The 20,079-nt window shown below is 48.0% G+C and overlaps 1 protein-coding gene and 1 long non-coding RNA gene across 3 annotated transcripts in view; both read right to left on the bottom strand.

Moving 5' to 3' along the window:
* Window positions 1–20,079, bottom strand: part of LOC125127978 (uncharacterized) — a 58,696-nt gene that overhangs the window by 29,996 nt on the left and 8,621 nt on the right. The window lies entirely within an intron of this gene.
* Window positions 13,531–15,145, bottom strand: ASPRV1 (aspartic peptidase retroviral like 1). The gene has a single exon (XM_047781861.1). The coding sequence runs from the start codon at window positions 14,914–14,916 to the stop codon at window positions 14,137–14,139; it is 780 nt and encodes a 259-aa protein (XP_047637817.1). The 5' UTR covers window positions 14,917–15,145; the 3' UTR covers window positions 13,531–14,136.

Below are 20,079 nucleotides of genomic sequence, written 5' to 3'. Positions count from 1 at the left end.
TGCCGGGAAACTCAGAACCAAATTCACATCTCCCCTTTAGTAATTATGTGAGACTCTGTGCTTTTTATATTGGTGTCCTAAACTCCTAGTCTTTTGTCTTTGATTTTTATTTTAAAATTCTCCTGGAGTTCCCTAGTTGGCCTAGCAGTTAATGGACCTAGCATTGTCACAGCTATGGTTCAGGTCACTACCGTGATGCAGGTCCAATCCCTGGATGGGAACTTCCACATGCCACAGACACAGCCAAAAATAAAATAAAATTTCCCTACTTTAATATATGTAATTTTGGAAGTCACTTCAGGTCACCCTTACAGGGAACAAGGAGGATGGCCATACAGGAACACTGCCTGTGTATAATGAAAAATGTTCCGGTCTTTTCTTTTGCAAGCAGGGGGAAGTGCGGTTGACTAAGCAAGGGTGAGGTTATGAGAGTTAAGAGTGAGGAGAGGGAAGGTGAGTGTGTTTTTCTTTAAGTAGTGGAAGTAAACTTGCCCAAGTTCAGCAGGGAGTCGCCTCAGGGCGGAAGGTAACCCCACCTCATCTACAGGAATAGGAGCTCCTCAGGGGTTTCCACAGAGGCCAGAGGCAGCGGCAGAATCAACCTGGGTCTGAGTCACCTGTCCCAAGAGGAAGGAACACCACCCTTTCTTTCCAACTCAAGAAAGTTCACTGGATTGCAAATAAATGAGAATAACGTTTTTACAGGACTAGCCTGGAATCTACTCTACCACATATTTTTAAAAAGTAAATCACTGGCACATTTTGGTATTTTATTAACAAATTACTCACGGCCCCACCACGGTTAAACTAGTGGAACTGGGTCGACCCTACAAGAGGTCAACCAGCGGTGTGAATGGGACAGTCTTCAACCCCAACCCAATCAACACACTATGGGAACTTGGAGTCGGGTGTGGCTGGCACGTTCTCCACACCTGAGGCACTGAGAGCAAGCTGGCACCTAGACGACCTGATAGAGTCAGGATCCAAGTGTTCTTGACAGGCTAAAGTGAGGGGCACCTACGACAGGTGCATTTTAAGAGATGGTGGAGGCTCCAGTACTCGGCCATGAACACGGCTGTCACAGAGGGGCTGTTGCCAGGTGGGCTCAATGCTGAGTCTCCAGGGTAAAGGGACTGCAGAGCCAGGTCCTCAGGTCAGAGGCCTGTAGGGCAAGGAAGGGCTCTGGGGAGGGGCTTGGGCACGGGGCCCAGTGAGGCTTCCTCCCTGGCTCTAGTCCCCTCACCTCATCCCTGGCTCTCCCCACACCCTCACCCACATCCCTTCTAAAGCAGACCTTAGATCCCAGCCTCTGCTGGCTCGGACCCTCCTGTAGGGGAACTCCACCCACTCAGCAGCACACCTGAGTCTGGTCAGTGGCAGGCCCCCACCTGATGTGGCCCTGACCCGCCTCCCTAAGCTCAGGTCCTAGTCCCCCGCCCTTTACTCACTCTGCTCCACCCAGAGTGGGCTGGGCTCTGCACTCCATACTCCTGCCTGGAAGGCTGTCCCTGCAGCCTCCCTTCACTCAGATCTCTGTGCAAACATCACCTTATCTACGAGGGCTCCTTGACCCCCTGCTTATAACTCCACATCCCCCATCACTCTCAATCCACTATCCCCTTAAGCTGATTCACTTCTTCTTATCACCACAGGACAAATCATCTTTTTGTTTGTTTGGTGCTAAAATGCACCTGTGCAAGAGCAGAGGCATGATGAACTCTCCATTGCATTTCTGCTCCTGCACCTGGACAGTGCCTGGCACACAGTGCATGCCCAGCCCCCCACGTTTATGGATGGATGGACGGACGGATGGATGGATGGATGGAGTGAGTGAATGAATAAGAGACAAAACTCCTGGCTCACAGCTGAGGCAGACAATAGTCTCCAGTGTCACATACCCCAAGAGCAAATGATGAGACACAGGAAGTGAGGTCAGTACTATACATTCAGGACTTTATCACCATCAGAGTTGTATGAAAGCAGCACACCGAGGGTCATGGAAAATGCCTTTGCTTTAGAATAATCAGATGACTTGGTCAAGAACAAAAGCAATTTGGGAGTTCTCTTGTGGTACAGGGGATTAAAGATCCAGGGATGTCACTGCAGTGGCTTGGGCCACTGCTGTGGTTGGGGTTTGATCCCTGGCCCGGGAACTTCCATATGCTGTGAGTACAGCCAAAAAACCCCAATGAAACAAAGACAAAACAAACAAACAAACAAACAAACAAATGGAGTTCCCACCATGGCACAGCAGAAAGAAATCTGACTAGGAACCATGAGGTTGCAGGTTCAAGCCCTGGCCTCGCTCAGTGCGTTAAGGATCTAGTGTTGCCATGAGCTGTGGTGTAGGTCACAGACACGGCTCAGATCTGGCATTGCTAAGGCTGTGATGTAGGCTGGAAGCCATAGCTCAGATTAGACCCCTAGCCTAGGAACCTCCATATGCTGCAGGTAAAGCCCTAAAAAGAAGAAGAAAAAAAAAAGCAAAGACAAACCAAAAAAGGCAATTTGATAGAAAACAATTCGGTTGAGAACAAACTGGGAGGAAAAGAATTTAGCCCAAAGGACAATTTGGTCTAAAAAAATATATTTCACCTTGTTTTTCAAAAATTGGAATTTTGATATAGCATGGAAGTTGAGTATATCTTTTTGTGCCTTTCAAGTATTTTGCTTACATTTCAGAATAGTTTCATCTCTGCTTTAAATTTCTAGTTCATATTTTAGCCAACTACTTTAATTCTGTTCACTTTTTAAAACGTAGCATGAAATGTCACACATATGAATAAAAGTACATAACACATAGCTGTGCTGCTTAGTGATTATAAACACCCATATGTACACCACCCCGTCAAGAACTAGGACACTGGCAGCACCCAGGTGCCCTGAATGGCCTTCCTGACACAGAATCCTCATGACCCTAAAGGGACAGGGCAACCCTGCTTCTGCCATAATCACATCCTTTCTTGCCTTTATAATTTTGCCTCCTGAGTACACATCTGTACACACTGTGGTTTGGTTTTGCCTGTTGGTTTTAGAATGTTTTATAAATGGAATCACACCGTACATGTCTGTGTCTGGCTGCTTTCACTCAACAGTATGGCCGTGAGGTTTGCGTGTGTCACATGTAGTTGCGGTACAGTCCTTTTCATTGCTGTATTGTGAGGTTTGTAACAGCAAAATGTTGGAAACAAAAGCTGAATGTCCAAAAATAGGGAATTGGCTAAATAAAGTATGGGAGTATACAAAACAGAAAGTACTGCATAATCCCATTTTTGCTAAAAATAAAAAATGAGAATCAGAGAAAGAAAGAATGAAGGAAAATACATCCATATGAATATCTATAGAGAAAGGTCTGGAAAAATATGCCATGTTTGACCAAGGGAGGGAGAGTGGGTGCACAGATCTTCATGAAATTTCTTTACATATTTTTGGACTGACCTAATTTTCTGGTTTCCTTATAATGAGCAGTATTGCTTTTGTAAAAGAAAGAAAAAAAAACAAAAAGGAATTTAAACAATGTAAAAATCATCAAGCAATAATAAGCAAAATTCAGAAAAGCTTGTGGAATTTTAGTAAGTATTTTTTGGGGGGGGATGGGGTCCTCCTAGTTTATTTTTAGCCAATATGTCTCCTCTACTTGTTTGATGACTTTTGTGATTTCTTTTCAGGGCCGTACCCGCGGCATATGGAAGTTCCCAGGATAGGGGTCAAATCAGAGCTACAGCTGCCGGCCTATACCACAGCCACAGCAACCAGGCATCTGAGTCACATCTACAACCTACTCCACAACTCACAGAAATGCTGGATTCCCGACCCTCTGAGAGAGGCCAAGGATCGAACCCATGTCCTCATGGATACTAGTCAGATTCATTGCCACTGCACCACAATGGAAACTCCCTGTGACCTTTTTTTCAAGAAGTGATACAAGCAATGAATGTTTCCAACCACAGTTAATGTGTTCATGGGTTTTACAAATAACTTACACACTGTTTAGTTAATGAAGACCTCTTTGTTGGACATTTCAGCTTTTCAAATTCATTTTCACCCACTTTGTGTTGGCTTGCTCTATTTATAATAGATGCAAACAACCTAAATTCATTTTTTACCAAATCTTTGTGTGTCCAAACTGCTTCAGTGGGCTGAATTGAATATTCTAAAGTCAGGCAGGCTTCAACACCAACTTCAATCATTTACCATTAGAACAACACTGGGCAGACTAACCTTTCCCAATCCCAACTTCCCCATCTGTTAAATGGGGATGAAACCTACTCTGCAGGGCAACAACACCTGTGAGTCATCTCAGATCCAGTCTCTTAGTCTCGGCACTGTTGTCACTCGGGGCTGGGGAATTCTGTATTGGGAGGGGCGGGGGCAGGAGGGCATCCCATGCACTGGAAGATGCTTTAGCAGCATTCCTGGGCTCCACCCACCAAATGCCATTTTAGCATCCTCCCACCCCCCAAAGTTGTGACAACCAAAAATGTCTCCAGGCTTTGCCAAATGTGCTGCCTTAGAGCTGTCCTTCTTTCACATCCCATAACTGACATCCCCAACGCCTCTGTGTTACCTTGGGAAGTGGCCCCCTGGCCCACTGAGCCTGCTTAGCCTCATCAGCCAGCACCTGAGCAGCACAGAATCCCACCTGACCACCTCCTTCCACGTTGCCTTATTCCCTGTCCCCCTCCACAGGCTGTGGGACAGGAAAATACAAATGTGTGCATTGCTCCTGATTCTTCTGTCTCAGGCAAATAGTCAGGGCTTTAGGGTTCTGTTACACCGCTGGGCCAAGAGCCAGTGTTACCTGTAAGACAGAAGATACTTTCCTACACCATCTTTTAAACCCATGGATGAAGATATGTCCAAGTGCCCTGGATAGGAGATGTGAGGTAGCCTTGTGGTGACAAGAGATGAGGATAGAACCAGCTGGACAGGAGATGGACAGTGGTCAGTTCTGGAGAGAACAGATACCCACACACCACTCAGCAGCCTCATTCTGAAGAAGTGACAAGACATCACAAGGAGGGGCTGCCTGGTGGCCCTAGGAAGGCAGGACCTAAGATCCCAGCTCCTTGTCTGCCCATGCATGGCAGAGATAGCAGTACATGACCTAAAGGGATTCTAACTAATTAGACATAATTAGCTTTTCTTTCAGAATTTTTTTTTTTTTTTTTGTCTCTTCAGGGCCACACCCATAGCATATGGAATTTCCCAGGCTAGGAGTCTTATCGGAGCTGCAGTTCCCAGCCTACGCCACAGCCACAGCAGCATGGGATCTGAGCCGTGTCTGCAATCTATACCACAACTCACAGCAATGCAGGATCCTTAACCCAGTGAGTGAGGATAGGGATCAAGTTGGATTTGTTTCTGCTGTGCACAACAGCAACACTCTCAGAAAAAAAAAAATTTAATGATGTATCTCACACAGCTCAGTTTGTGGAGAGGATCAGACACATTACAAATGCAGATATCATCATGTCACTTCCCTGCCTTCCCATTACCTAAGGATAAAGGCCCCTGATTGCTCGCCGCAGAGGAAGCAAGTGGTTATTTTCCACATTTACTCCCAGGGCAGACATCACTAATCAATCATGGCATCTTGCTGGCTGTGTCTGAATACAATCCCAGAATCCTTTGCAGCACCTCCCACCAGGCAGCTGTGTGAACCTGAGTTGGTACATGAGATAAAGTCAAGTATTTTTTCTACTTTAGGACCCACAGCCGCCCTCACCCCCCCCCCCACCTACACACACATTTTACTGCTTTTTAAATCAGGATATACCTTGGATGTATATATACACCAGGATATATATTAAAAATATTTTTTTTTCTCCAAAATATATTATATATATAATGCACTTTTGAATTGAGCGCATCTTAGAACCGAAGAAATTCAGCATCAGTGATCCCTGGCCTTTGAAGGTTCCTCAAAGGTCTTATAGGACTTCCACACCTAGCCTGTCTGTCTCTCCGACCTCAGTCACCCTGTTATCTGGGTCCAGCCCAGCTTATCCCCTTTCCTTTTTTCACATTTCTCCCTCTACCCTGCATCATCTTGGGAAACAACTATTTGTCTTTGAAGACTCAACGTAAAGATCCCTTCTGTGAAATAAACTCACATACCTACTGTCAATTAATCTTCAACAAAGGAGGCAAGAATATACAATGGAGAAAAGACAGTCTTCAGCAAGTGGTGTTGGGAAAGTTGGACAGCTACAATTAATCAATTAAATTAGAACATACCCTCACACCATACACAAAAACAAACTCAAAATGGTTTAAAGACAAATATAAGACAAGACATCATAAAACTCCTAGAAGAGGACATAGGCAAAACATTCTCTGACATAAATCAATACCAATGTTTCCTCAGATCAGGTTCCCAAGGCAACAGAAATAAAAGCCAAAATAAATAAATGGGACCTAATCAAACTTACAAGCTTTTGTACAGCAAAAGAAACCATAAACAAAACAAGAAGACAACCTGCAGAATGGGAGAAAATGTTTGCAAATGATGTTACCGAAAAGAGCTTAGTTTCCAAAACATAAAACAACACATACAACTCAATAACAAAAAAAAAAAAAATCTAATTTAAAAATGGGCAGAAGACCTAAACAGACATTTCTCCAAAGAAGACATATAGATAGCCAATAGGCACATATGCTCAATATCGCTAATTATTAGAGAAATGCAAGTCAAAAATACAATGAAGTGCTGGGAGTTCCCATCATGGTTCAGTGGTTAATGAACCTGACTAGTATCCACGAGGATGTGGGTTTGATCCCTGGCCTCGTTTAGTGGGTTAAGGATCCAGCATTGCCGTGAGCTGTGGTGTAGGTCACAGATATGGTTCAGATCCCTTGTTGCTGTGGCTGTGGTGTAGGCTGGTAGCTAGAGCTCTGATTTGACCCCTAATCTGGGAACCTCCATATGCCATGGGTATGGCCCTAAAAAGACAACAACAACAACAAAAAACTAGAATGAGGTACTACCTCACATCAGTCAGAATAGACATAATTAAGAACTCTACAAATAACAAATGCTGGAGAGGGTGTGGGAAAAACTCTCCTACACTGTTGGTGGGAATGTAAGTTGGTGTGGCCGCTATGCAAAACAGTATGGAGGTTCCTCAAAAAACTAAAAATAGAGTTGCCAAATGATCCAGCAATCTCACTCCTGGGCCTGTATATAGAGAAAACTAGAATTCAGAAAGATAACATGCAGCCCTATGTTCACAGTAGCACTATTTACAATAGCCGAGACATGGAAACAATGTAAATGTCCATCAACAGATGACTGGATTAGGAAGATGTACATATATTCAGTGGAATGCTACTCAGCCATAAAAAAGAACAAAATAATGCCATTTGCAGCAACACAGATGGACTTAGAGATTATCATAGTAAGTGAATTAAGTCAGAAAGAGAAAGACAAATACCATCTGATATCACTTATATGTGGAATCTAAAATAGAGCACAAACGAACTTGTTTACAAAACAGAAGCAGACTCACAGACAGAGAGAACAGACTAGTGGTTGTGAAGGGGGAGAGAGGGGGAGAGGGATGGAGTGGGAGTTTGGGAAGCAGATGTAAACTATTACAGAATGAATAGACAACAAGGACCAACTGTATAGCACAGAAAACGCTATTCAATATCCTGGGATTAACCATAATGGAAAAGAATATGACAAAGAATGTATATATGTATAGCTGAATCATTTTTCTGTATAGCAGAAATTAACATAACATGGTAAATCAACTATACTTCGATAAAATAAATTTTTAAAAAAAGTTCTCTGAGGAGATTTCCTGATCCCCACCCTAACATGACCCTCCCTGTGGATGTGCCCCTGTGCAGGTGGGAGTGGGGAGGAGAAGGCACTGGGCCACTCTAAGGCCTGAGGTTCCTTTGCCTGGCTGCCGCCCTCTTCAAACTATCAATCCCTGGAGAGCAGGGCTCACTACACTCATTTCCCAGGGCTGCAAGAGCCTCCAGCAGGAGGTAAGAGGGAAGGGGCAGGGCAAGGCTGGCCCCAGGCAAGTCCCACAGGCAACGTGCGGAGAATTCACCCCATCCAGTCTTTCAGGGGAGGGAATGGCCCACAGAATCTGAGCAGTCATGAGACCAATTCATGAGCCCACAATGAGAAACAACAGCTGGATGGGGTGGGTGGTCAGAGTGGACTGATCACGGTTTGCCCTCCTTGCTGCCCAGCCAGGGAAGCCACATTCACTGCCCAGGGTTGCTTAGCAACAGTGGACTCTGGCTAGGACAATGACGGATGGGACTGGAATGTGACAGCTGCCTCAGTGTCTCCTCAGGGGCTGAGGACCAGGTGGCAGGCCAGGTCACCGCTCTGGGGCATGGAGACTGGCCACTCCCTCAGTATCACCACAAGAGAAGGACTGTGGCCTTCAGCCTCTGACTCCTGCTGCCTTCCAGATGGACACATTGTGTCCCCAAGATAAAGTAATACCCTCAGACTGGCATGTAAATATACCTGGGAGCCTCAGCTTTCCTTATGATGACTGTAGTCTCATTTCATAATTTATCTGTCTTATTTGCTGCCAAGGACCACCCAAACCTGGCATTGAGTGGGTCATTAATAACTGCTTGCTTCTGGGTTTATTGTTCCTAGGCTTATGGGTTAGCACTTCTGAAACTACTTTCTGGGTACTCTAAGACTGAGCAAATAAATAACCTAGAGTGGATTTCTCATTGCTGAAGAAAGAGGTTGCAATTGTAGAAAGGTGGAAGATTAGAATAAATTCTCTGGTGCCAGCTGGAGCTGGAGGTTCAGGATGAACTCATTTTAGACATATGTATAGGGAGAAAGGGAGGTACAGAAACATATATAAATGCACTTTTTCCTTAGTTTGGACCATTGAGAAGACCCAGGAGTAATGATACCGTAGTAGTAACAAGCGCAGTCTGGCTTCTAAATACCAGACTCCACCTAAAAGAACCAGGGCTTCTCAGAGGAATGGCTGCTTTCAGGGGTGGTGCAGCGAAGGTGTGCAAGATGAACCTAGAACATCTTGTGACAGGAAATAAGGAAGGTTTCAGATGATGATGGAGGCAAGTCCCAAGAAGACAAAAGCCAGTTAGAAGAGTTTCCTAAGTTCAAGTTTAAAACAACTTGAGCATTGAAATAATGATACAGAATTCCCACTGTGGTGCAGTGGGTTAAGAATCCGGTGCTGTCTCTACAGCGGCTTGGATTGCTGCTGAGACACAAGTTAGATCCCCAGCCCAGCACAATGGGTGAAAAGAATCCGGGGTTGCTGCAGCTGTGGCTGCAACCTACACCACAGCTCATGGCAATGCCAGATCCATAACCCACTGAGGGAGGCCAGGGATTGAACCTGGGTCCTCATGGATACTAGTCAGATTTGTTTCCTCTGAGCCATGACAGGAACTCAAGAAAGCTCTTCTTTAGAGCTGAGTGCCAGCTAACAAGTATAGAAGAATAGAATTAGAAAGTCACCATTGCAGAGTTCCCGTCATGGCGCAGCAGTTAATGAACCCAACTAGGAACTACGAGGTTGCGGTTCGATCCCTGGCCTTGATCAGTGGGTTAAGGATCCGGTGTTGCCATGAACTGTAGTGTAGGTTGCAGACGTGGCTCGGATCTCGTGTTACTGTGACTCTGGCGTAGGCTGGTGGCTACAACTCCGATTAGACCCCTAGGCTGGGAACCTCCATATGCCGCGGGTGCGGCCCTAGAAAAGACAAAAAAAAGAAAAAAAGAAAGAAAGGAAGAAAGAAAATCACCATTGGCAGGCAAGGATTATCAATGGGTCTCATGGGTGACTGATGAGAAAGTCTTTTTATATAGCCTCAGAGCATCAACCTGGAAGACACTCATTAATTACACAGGGAAAATATACGTAGCTTACAGGGGGGAAACGTGGCTGACACCACTTTGACCAACTAATTAAAGTTAACGTCACCAATAATGGGACAAATAGGCATCCCATGCCTCTTGATCTGATCCACTGAGAAGCACATATCACTTATGGATAGTCCTGCCAAAAACATATAATCTGAATCTAATTCTGAGAAAATATCAGAGTCGCCCAAATATAGATTCACATTCTACAAACTAACTGACCAGCCCTCTTCATAAATGTCAAGGTCATGAAAGACAAAGACAGACTAAGGACTTTTTTCAGATTAAAGGAGACAAAAGAGACAGGACCACTAAATTCATTGTGATGGATGTATGATTGGATCCTGGACCAGAAAACAATTGTTTTCTTTTGCTATAAAAGTCATTATTGGGATAACTGGAAAATATAATAAGATCTTCAGATTAGATAATATAAATATTATATAAATATTAATTTACTGATTTTAATTACTGTATGTGGTTATATTAGAGAATTCCTTGTTTTTTAGGAAATAAACACTATTTATAGGTAAATGTATATAACATTTGCACTTTTCAAACAGTTCATATATATATATATAGATACAGAGAATGAGAGTAAGAATGATAAAGTTAACTGGCAAAATATTAAGGTTTGGAGAAACTAGGTGAACCATATATGGAAATTCTTTGTACTACTTGAAATATTTCTGTAAGTCTGAAATTATTTCAAAACAAAAACTTAGAAATAAAGTAAATATTTGCTGGATAAAAGCATGAAGAATTATCTAACACAGTTAGTGGAATTAATAAGTGTTTAGAATATGGTGGTCAACATTAAAGAAGGTATCTGGGAGTTCCCATTCATGGCTCAGCGGTTAACAAACCCGACTAGCATACATGAGGATCGATCCCTGGCCTCGCCCAGTGGGTTAAGGATCTGGAGCTGCCGTGAGCTGTGGTGTAGGTCGAAGACAAGGTTGGGATCCTGTGTTGCTATGGCCGTGGCATAGTCCTACGGCTACAGCTCTGATTAGACCCCTAGCATGGGAACCTCCACATGCCACGGGTGAGGCCCTAAAAAGACAAGGAAGGAAGGAAAAGAAAGAAAGAAGGAAAAGAAAGAAAGAGATAAAGAAAAGAAAGAAAGTGTCTGGTGGCAGCCATGAGTTGCCCCTTAACTAGAAGCTACCAGGGAGTTTCAAATATTTGTGTGCATGAGAATCACCTGGAGATATGCTCAGTGCAGGTACTAGATGAGACCCTGCAGTGCTAACAAGCTCTTACACTGCCTTTCTGCTGGTCCAGGGATCACACTTTGGGCCAAAAGGGAATGGATACAGCTGGGATGAAGACCAGGCATTCTACAATCTGCCTGCACTTCAGGACCACAGAAGAAGTGGCTTTTAATTAATCTTCCAGGCAATTCTCTCTTTTTTGGGGGGGAGGTGCGCACACCTGCAGCACACAGAAGTTCCCAGGCCAGAGATCAAACCCGAGCCACAGCAGTAACATTAAATCCTTAACCGCTAGGCCACCAAGGAACTCTTGTTGATCTCCCCAGGTGATTCTAATGGGTAGCCAGGATTAGACCTTCACATCTGTCTCCTACATCTGTCTCCTACTCAGCATCTCAAGCTCAGGTCTGAGTCTGAATACTGCCATGGCTTCCAAGCCAGATTCTTTGCTGCTGCTGCTGCTTTATTCTAACCTATATCCAGAAGCCAGGTGAATCTTTCTGCTCCTCCACAGTTCAAACACTTTCGTGCAAGTCAAGTGCAAACTCTCCATCCAGGAGTTAAGCCCTCTGTGATGTGTGGCCTAAAATGCACTTTACCCCGTGCTCACCAGCCTCCCCCTTCCCCTTGATACTCTGCTCCCAGGAGCTCTTCGTCCTGTCCTGCAACCAAGGTTCCCATCACACAATTACGTTGGTAACTGCCTCCCCCCAAACACACACACACAGAGCAGCTGTCTTAATTTTCACTCCAATATCCAGTTAGGAAGCACCACTTAGTACCTTGGTCCATGGGGGCTGTGATGTGTCACTTGCTGGGCCTTCCCCAGGTGCTCACTTTCCTCCAGGAGAGAGAGCTTGCTGAGAGCCTGGGACTCAGCCACTCTCCTCAATCACAGCAGGGGAGGAAGGGTCTCTGTGGCTGGGACACAGGTCACCCTGTTCCCATTCACCCAGGAATGGGCTTGGCAGCCTGCGTGCCTGGGGAATTGCAGGGACTGGACAACTTGGATGTTGCCCTAGAATTCTGGCTTGGCACCCAATTCCCTGTTCCCCTGTCCACTTCCCCACTCACCCACCCACTCCTCCCCGTCCCTCATTCAGCCCAGTGTGTGGCTAAGATCTGAAGGACCTAGATGAAAATAGGTCACAGCGGGTGCCACCTAGCCTGTCTCCTCTGGGGAGGATTTGGCCTAGGAGACAAGCTGCATTTGTTAGGGGTTGAAAACCAAATTTGGGAAGGGGGATAGAGACCCTGAGCTCCACGAGACAACCTCCTCCACTTCTCCTACCTCCAAGGTAAGGCCTCTGGCTGCACCGCCCCTTCTCCAGTGCTCATGCTCCTGGGGGAAGGCTTCCTCCTGATCCAGCACCGCCCCTTGCCCCACGTGTCCTGGTGCTGATAGGCTAATTCCTGCTCAGATGCCAGGCTGCCCAGGGAAGGGGCTTTAGTAATCAAGGGGATTAGGGGCTCAGTGGTGCCTCAGTTCCTGGGAAAATCATAGCTGGAATCCAAGGGATGAGCAGCCACTCTCAGCTCAAACAGGTTCAAGGTCAAGTCCCTGGAGGCTTCTTAGAAGAAGGCTCATCTTTATCTCTGCCTCCCACTCAGGCTGTTTCTCTCTCCCTCAGAGAAGCCCAGGTGGAAACTCCCAGGAGAGGCTCATTCTACACTCATGAAGGGAAAATATCCTTCCCATCTCTCATTAAGTTCTTAAATTCTGCACCCACAGTCTCCCTTTGGACCAGGGTTTTTTCAGATTCCCAGCCCTGCTGAGTTCTAGTGAGAAAGGTAGGAACTTGGAAGCAAATATGAAGCGGCCCCGAAGAGAGATGAACCCCATTCCTGGATCTGGAACCTCCTCCCCATCCCATCCCACCTCTCTAGCTTCAGGATCCATTCCAAGACCTTTAGGAAAAAGCTTTCCTCTGGCCACCAAACCTCTCCCCTCTTCCCTACCCTCCAGAAGGCCCTTGGGCTGCCCCATGCAAGTTAACACCTGGCCCCCAACCTTGTTTTCTGCCTCCAAGCCCTGGCCCCATATTTTCCAGGCAGATACTTTCTCATTCATTTACAATAACCATAAATTTCCAATCCCCAGTCAAGACCTCACCACCTTAGGGTCACTTTTGAATATCAGAGACAGTTTAGATACTAAACTCTTATAGTTTGTAATGATTAGAGAATTCTGATTAGATTATAAAGGACAAGAATTATGGAGGAATTAAGTCAAGATATTTGAAATTGAAGCTCTCTTAGAAAATCCAAGATACGTCATCACTGTATACGTATGTATCCCCTTCCATCTCCAAGGAAGGCCCCCCGTAAATATTTGAACCTTCCTTCTCTTCTCCATTTGCTTGCTGTTTTCCCCACCCTCTCACATCCATTCCATTCATCAGCCCCAATCAGCACATTACATGGTTTTTCCATGAGTCAGCCTTTATTGGGTTTTGAAGTAATGAATTATTGGCATAAGGCTCAATGGGTTTCAAAGCAAATGCCAGAATGAAACATACATCATGCAGGTGGGAAGACCCAACAGTGAAGAATCCCAGAGCAGCTGTGACCCTTACCACCAGGGCTGGGTCTTGCTCGTAAGGACCCTGCAGCCAGGACACAGCCCAGCTGAGACAAGTTACCTGGGCGTGAAGGTGATTGAGCCACATCTTAGGGGATCTGAAAGGGTCCCCCAGTCCTCTCTCAAAGACAATCATTTCTAGGCTTCTTGGAACCTTCTTCTGGCCTTCGAGTCTTTGCCACCAACAGCAGCTTGACCACCATGAGGACCCTCCTCCCCTCCCAAGTAAGCCAGCCTGCTCTCCCTCACCTGTTCCTTTTCCAGTGGAAGCCTCCCCCATCAGAGGCAGATTAAAGCCCCTGCAGAGGGAGGAGGAGGAGAAGGAGGACAAGAGTTGGTTTTAGAGGGTGGGCCAAGCCCAGTGACCCCCTGATGGTATGTGCCCCTCCCCTCCACCATGGTGGGTCTTCCAGCCACTGCTTAGGGTGTGGGGGAGAGGGGGCTTCTCAACAGGAAAGCTGCTGCTGCCCCTCCTCTGAGGAGGGCTCCTCCTCTATGAGCTCCAAGTCGAACTCATCTTCGAGGGACCCTCCAACAGGCAGAAGGCGGAACTTCTTCCCTTTTAGCGTGCATGTGCGATGCTCGAAGTCTAGGATGGCATTGTGGTCCTGGAGCACGTCAGTCCCAATGATGGCTTCTTCTGCACTTGCATTGGCCACTAGGAACGATGCCTTCAGCTTTAGCTTGCCCAGGGACACCAGTGTATCCCAGACACCCAGGATCTTCATTTCAGCCCCGTTGGCTACTTTCACCACATTCTCAAAGGGCCTCAGGGTGTCCAAGTCCCCATCGGTGACCTCCTCCCACAAGCTTGGGTGGACCACAGAGACCTGGGCCCCAGAGTCCACCAGGAATCTCACAGGCACTTTGCCAATTTTCCCCTTGAGGTAGTAGCCCTTACCCATGCTGTTGGCAAAGACGATCTCCTTGGGCAGGTGGTTGGGGGTGGCCTCGGGACCCCCGAAGGTCTTCAGGAGGGTCTCTTTCACAGCCCTGTAGTTCCCCTGGTCTTCAGGACTGAGTCCACTGTAGACCTCTAGGGCTTCTCCCCTGAGGGACTCTTTCAGGAACCTCAGCTTGTTGACATGGTCCCAATGGTTGAGGTCATTGATGACCTCAAAGCGGTACAGCCAGAGGTGTGGGGCCACATTGGCTCCATCAAAAGGCTTCGGAACGAAGGCATGCTCCCGGTGGCCCTCCCGGCTCCTGGCTCTACTCTCGGCCATCCCTCCGCTCTCCTCTGGAACTGCAGCAGTCACCCAAGCCAGGCAGAGAAAGCCACAGAGTAGTGTCGGCGTAATCACGCTGGAGATCAAGGTCTCTCTAAGCAGAGTGTTGCTTGGTGCCTACCGGGGGCAGGCAGGACAGACCAGACAAAGGTTGTCTGACTGACTGCTAGGTACAGAGGTAGGCAGCTGCTATGGCCTGCTCACTCTGCAGAGCCTTTTTGATGCCTAGCCCAAGCCCCCAGGGCTCCACATTCTCCTTTGTTCTGGAAGCTCCACCCCTACTCCTCCCACCCTCCTGCCAGCATCCTGTCCAACGAGCAGGATTAGTGCCTCACCCTTCTGCATCCATCCACGGGACTGGCACCAGCCAGCCCACGTTGCAAGAAAGGCCAGCCTTGGTCAGAGGGGGCCTACCCAGGTACCCTCCCCTCGCCTATGTCCCAGAATAACAGAGAAGAACAAGGACATTATGACATCCAGGTGTTTGTCATCACCTGGAGAAGGAAGAGGGAGGAAGAGACCCAAGGCCCATCACTTCTAGACTGGGGAAGCCCCTTTGCCCCCAACTTCAAGTGACACTTTGAGTGGCTAAACGGTTATATTTATTGTGCTTCTGCTCTATGTGAAGTGTAGGCTAGGCGTTTCTCATGCATTTTCAACCAAATATAGAATCCCACAAGACTCTCTAGAGAGGGCAATGGAGGAAGGTCCCAGAATCAAGAATACCTAGGGATAGTTGTTTAAAATGAGGGGACACACACACACATAAGCATTCTCCATGAATACAACTGCTATAGTAATTTTCCCTCATCGATCACACATAATTCAGAGCCAGTACTTTTGTGGCCTAGGCCTTGGCCCATGCACCCCCATTAAGGCTCTGAAGTGGGCTGGTGTGGATCTCGAACTCAGGGGAGTGAGGGCTGGAATCGAATCAGATTCTCTAGCTCTGGGAAGGCCCCACCCTGGGAGGGCCCCACCGTCAGCTCTTCCCCCCTCACCTTCCAGGAACCTTCCAAGGAGCCCCTTCCCCTGATATTGCAGCCCTCCCCTTCCCACAGCCTCAGCTGGTCATTTATGGAAAGAGCAGTCAGGCAATTCCACTCCTTTTTGTTCCAAGAGGGGGGAGTGTCTACCATGTTGGCAAAGCCAGTGGTGAGGGTCTGGAGGACTCTAGATGAAGGAGGCTGGCTGTGGGACCTTGTTGGGAGGGTAGGGGCTCGCAGGGAACCCCTACGTGGGCAAACACCTGGGCATCCACGTGCCATGCATGCCCAGAGGCAGATCTAGGAGTCCCAAGGCTGAAGCCTCACTTGGAACTGCTGGGCGGAACCCACTTTTATGACCCCATTCAAATGTCACCCCTCCATGGAGCCCTCTGGTTCTTGCTTGTGTGCCCACTTCCAGTTGAGAGAGCGTGGCAGTATGTTTGCTGCGCTAGTTCATTCATACGTCTGTCTCCTATGCCTGTATGACTGTCTCCAGGCCCTGTAGAAACTTACTCTGGGGTCAGCAGGTGCTCTCTGCTGGGCCCCAGGCCTGGCTGAGTGCTGTCACCAAACAGGAGAGACAAAGTTGAGAGAAGAAAGAACCAGCAGCACACTTGTGGCTCTGGGCTGTTTTTCCTGGCCCAGAGCCTTTTTCTCACCAGCTCCCTGTCCCACTGAGCACCCAGTGCCTGGCTGAATCCCAGAGGACCTTGGCCCCAGTCCTGCCTATGGGTGGTCCCAGGGTCCCTGACCATGCTGGAAGACCCTTAGTCCCTGCGGCTGTGTCAGCCCCTTCCACCTGACACTGTGAGCCAGCAGAGAGGCAGCTGGATCAACACCTCTCGTCACAGCTGCCTGGCTGAGGTGGGGCCACCACACCATTCCAGGAGCCCAGAGGAGGGGGAAGTGGAGTCACTTGGAAGGTGTCAAGAGCAGGTGGGTCTCTGAGAAGATTGCACAATGCAAACCCTGCACCTGGAGAAATGGCCCCACACCTGCAAGACCAGGAAGCCCCTTTTGCAAGCAGACTTCCGCGGAAGAACTCCCAGCCCTAGGATGGGCACTGGCCCGTGGCCCTGCGAACTGACCTAGTGGCTTTGTGGCCCCCTGGTGCTCATCACCTGAACACCTGGTCCCTTGGAAGTGGCAATGAATAAGTAGGCTGGCACGTGACCAATGGAAGTAAGAGGCAAATGGCTTTCAGCTGGCAAACTAAGACTGCTGGATGCCCACCACGGTGGCTTTTCCAATCATCATGGTGGACACTGAGGCCAGATCTCCCCATTTCTCTGGACTAGAACTAGGAGATCCTTGGGACATGGGTCACGGTACTCACTTGATTGGGTTTGGTGTTCACATCCATCCCCTCAGTGAGTACCATGAACACCTGCAGGGCAGACCAGCCACTGTACTCCAGGACTCTAAAACGTAAGGAGCTGGGGTGGCTAAATGGCTTGCCTCAGGCCCAAGCTGTCCAGTACATGTAAGGGCATTTTGCATATAAAAGCAGGGGGCAGAGAGGTGTATGACAAGGTCTGGGGCTTGTACTGTTGACAGGGTCAGTGGTCTAACCAACAGTGAGCAAGAGTTGATGGCTAAATATTTGAGAATTTTGTGAGCCAGTTGTTAAACCAACTAGTAGCTTGAAATTGGACTTGGTGGGAGTATTTACACCATGGAAATTGGTAAATTCTAAATCAAGACTTTTATTTTCTGGAAAGCCAACTTATCATCACGACCCTGCCTGAGGGCCTTGGAGTCTCTCTCTAGGGCAGGCAGAGCCCCATGGCCAGCGATGAACAAGTTTATAGCCATCTTTACTCCTGTTCAACCACTTGGACCGAGTTCCCCTCTCTAGTCCACCTTGCCCACACTCCTCCACAACTCTGACACTTCTGGGTCCTCTGACTTAAGACAAGTGGCCCTCCACAGGGAGGTCCTCCAGACTGGCTGTCCACACAGTCCCACTAGGGTCCCCAAGACAGAAGCACACAGGGGTGTCTCATGGTTACTAGGAGACCTGGAAGGGGTTGAGTTTATGGATGGGTCTCTGGCAAGGATAGAGAAAATGGTGAAGCAAGTTCTCAAGTTGCCTTAACCCTTGGGAGATGCCCATCCCTGGAACACCCCAGAACAACTCAGGAACCTTGGAGTTGCTATGTTAATGGTGCACTGATGCACTAACCCAGTTCAGGCAAGTCAGGTGCCACTGCCTCCTCCCAGGACCTAGGAAATCGTGGTTAATTATTGACAAATATAGGTATTAGGGCGGGAACACCCTGATTATTACCCATTAGCATCTTCCAAGTGTGCTCTGAAGCAGGCATTCCGCACTTAACCCAAGAGGGCAAATCAGGACAATAAACAGGAAGGACTCAGGGCATCCCCACCCTAGACACCCCCTCACTGAGATTTCAGCGCTATGAGCTCTGCTGGCCCAATGCCGGCCCAGGTCCCTGGTTACCTTTGCCATTTCTTTACCCCCAAGACAGTTGTGTGAAGTGGCACAAGCAATGACAGGGCCCATCAGGGCCCCTGATAATTGAAGCCCTTGACTGGCAGTAGGGACACTCCCGGGAACTGCGTGCCTCCTTCTCTTTACTGTTTCTGCTGCCTGACAACTTCCAGGGGCACAGTGGGGGCCCGGAGAGAAGGCTACACCTTCAAGTCCTGAGGGTGGCGGGCAGGGCCCAGTGGTGCAGGGTGGCAGTGGGGGGATTTGGGAGGGGACTGCACATTCTGAGGAGGTCATTTTGAGCAAAGAGCCAAAAGACATCTTATGGACTTTGGGGTCCCCAGTGAGGCCTGGAAGGACAGGAAAGGCACCACCAGCCCTTGCTGTGCATATGGGCTCTGCAGCTCCTCTCCAGGCTACCTCTGGAGAGTGCTCCACACTCCCAAGGTCAAGGTTACCCTGGCAGCTGGATGGGGACTCAAGGACTTTTCAAGGCAGCAAAAGAAGGTTGAGAGGAAGTACAATTTCTCTAACCAGGGTGGGCTTCATGGGCGTTCAACCTGTAAAGTCACATGGAGCTCTACATTCGGAAAGGCCAGAGCTTAGTTTGATGCTGCTATTGCTGTATTGAACTTCCCAATAATTTGGAACAAGGGGCCCCACATATTCATTTCCCACCCATCCCTGTAAATTATGTAGCTGGTTTTGTCTTCAACCAATCTGATGAGACTTCACACACACACACTCCTTACCACACATCACATACATATACATATATAGGCTGTCCACAACCCCACTCCCCACACACTGCACACATCCTGCACATGTAAAATCCACACTAAACATGCAGTCACATTATAGTTCTCCAATAAAAACGACTAAGAAACTGTAACAAGTATATAGAATTCAGCTCCTACCATTCATTTCACAGATTTCTTTGGATACGCATTTACGTTGAGTATTAAAACCATATTTATTGGAGGCACCTGCTGTTTATTAGCCTCTGGGCACAATTACTGGCCCAGAAAACTAGGCATATCCCATCACCATGGCTTACAAGCTAATGAAAACAGGATGCAAATGTTTAACAGCCCAGTTTTAAAGAGTTTAACACCACCACGTATGTGCAGGCTGACCACTTGAAGCAGCCCAAATGACAGCCACTTGACTCCGAAAGTGGGTCATCCGGCCTTCTGTCTCCCCCTGACCCCTGCCACCCCACCATGCCAGGTCAAGGACACCATGCCTCCATTCTTCCCACCTCTGGGCACTCACCACCACCAGGAAGCTCCCCTCAGCCTGCCTCACTCCTCGAAGCTCCCACCCCAGGTTTTCCTGAGGCCCCTCCCAGGGTCAGTGTGAGTGTGGGGGTGGGAAGGTTGATGGCACAGCTCCTGGGAGCAGGGGCCCCAGCTGCTTCTGCTGTTCTGCTTCAGTGGGACGTAGCGTCAGGTCTTCCAGCTAAAAAGAGGGGCAAAGAGGTGAATTCTGCACAAAAATCTAGTTAGGGATTCAGATCAGAGTCCACGGGAGTCAGGGTGGGCTCTGACCAAAGCAAGGCATGTGGGGAAACCCAAGGCACCGGCAGGTTCCCTGTTCCCAAACCACAAACCCTCAACTCCCAGCGCTGCTGTTACTGAGTGGGAACTGGCCAGCACTCATATTAACTGTGGCCAAAGGCACCTGGGCAGGACTTCTTTTCCTTGGCTGGTCCCC

The sequence above is a fragment of the Phacochoerus africanus genome, chromosome 5 (genome assembly GCF_016906955.1).
Source record: "Phacochoerus africanus isolate WHEZ1 chromosome 5, ROS_Pafr_v1, whole genome shotgun sequence".
Lineage (NCBI taxonomy): Eukaryota > Metazoa > Chordata > Mammalia > Artiodactyla > Suidae > Phacochoerus > Phacochoerus africanus.
Note: the sequence above shows the minus strand (reverse complement) of the source record. Positions and strands in the feature narration are given on the sequence as shown.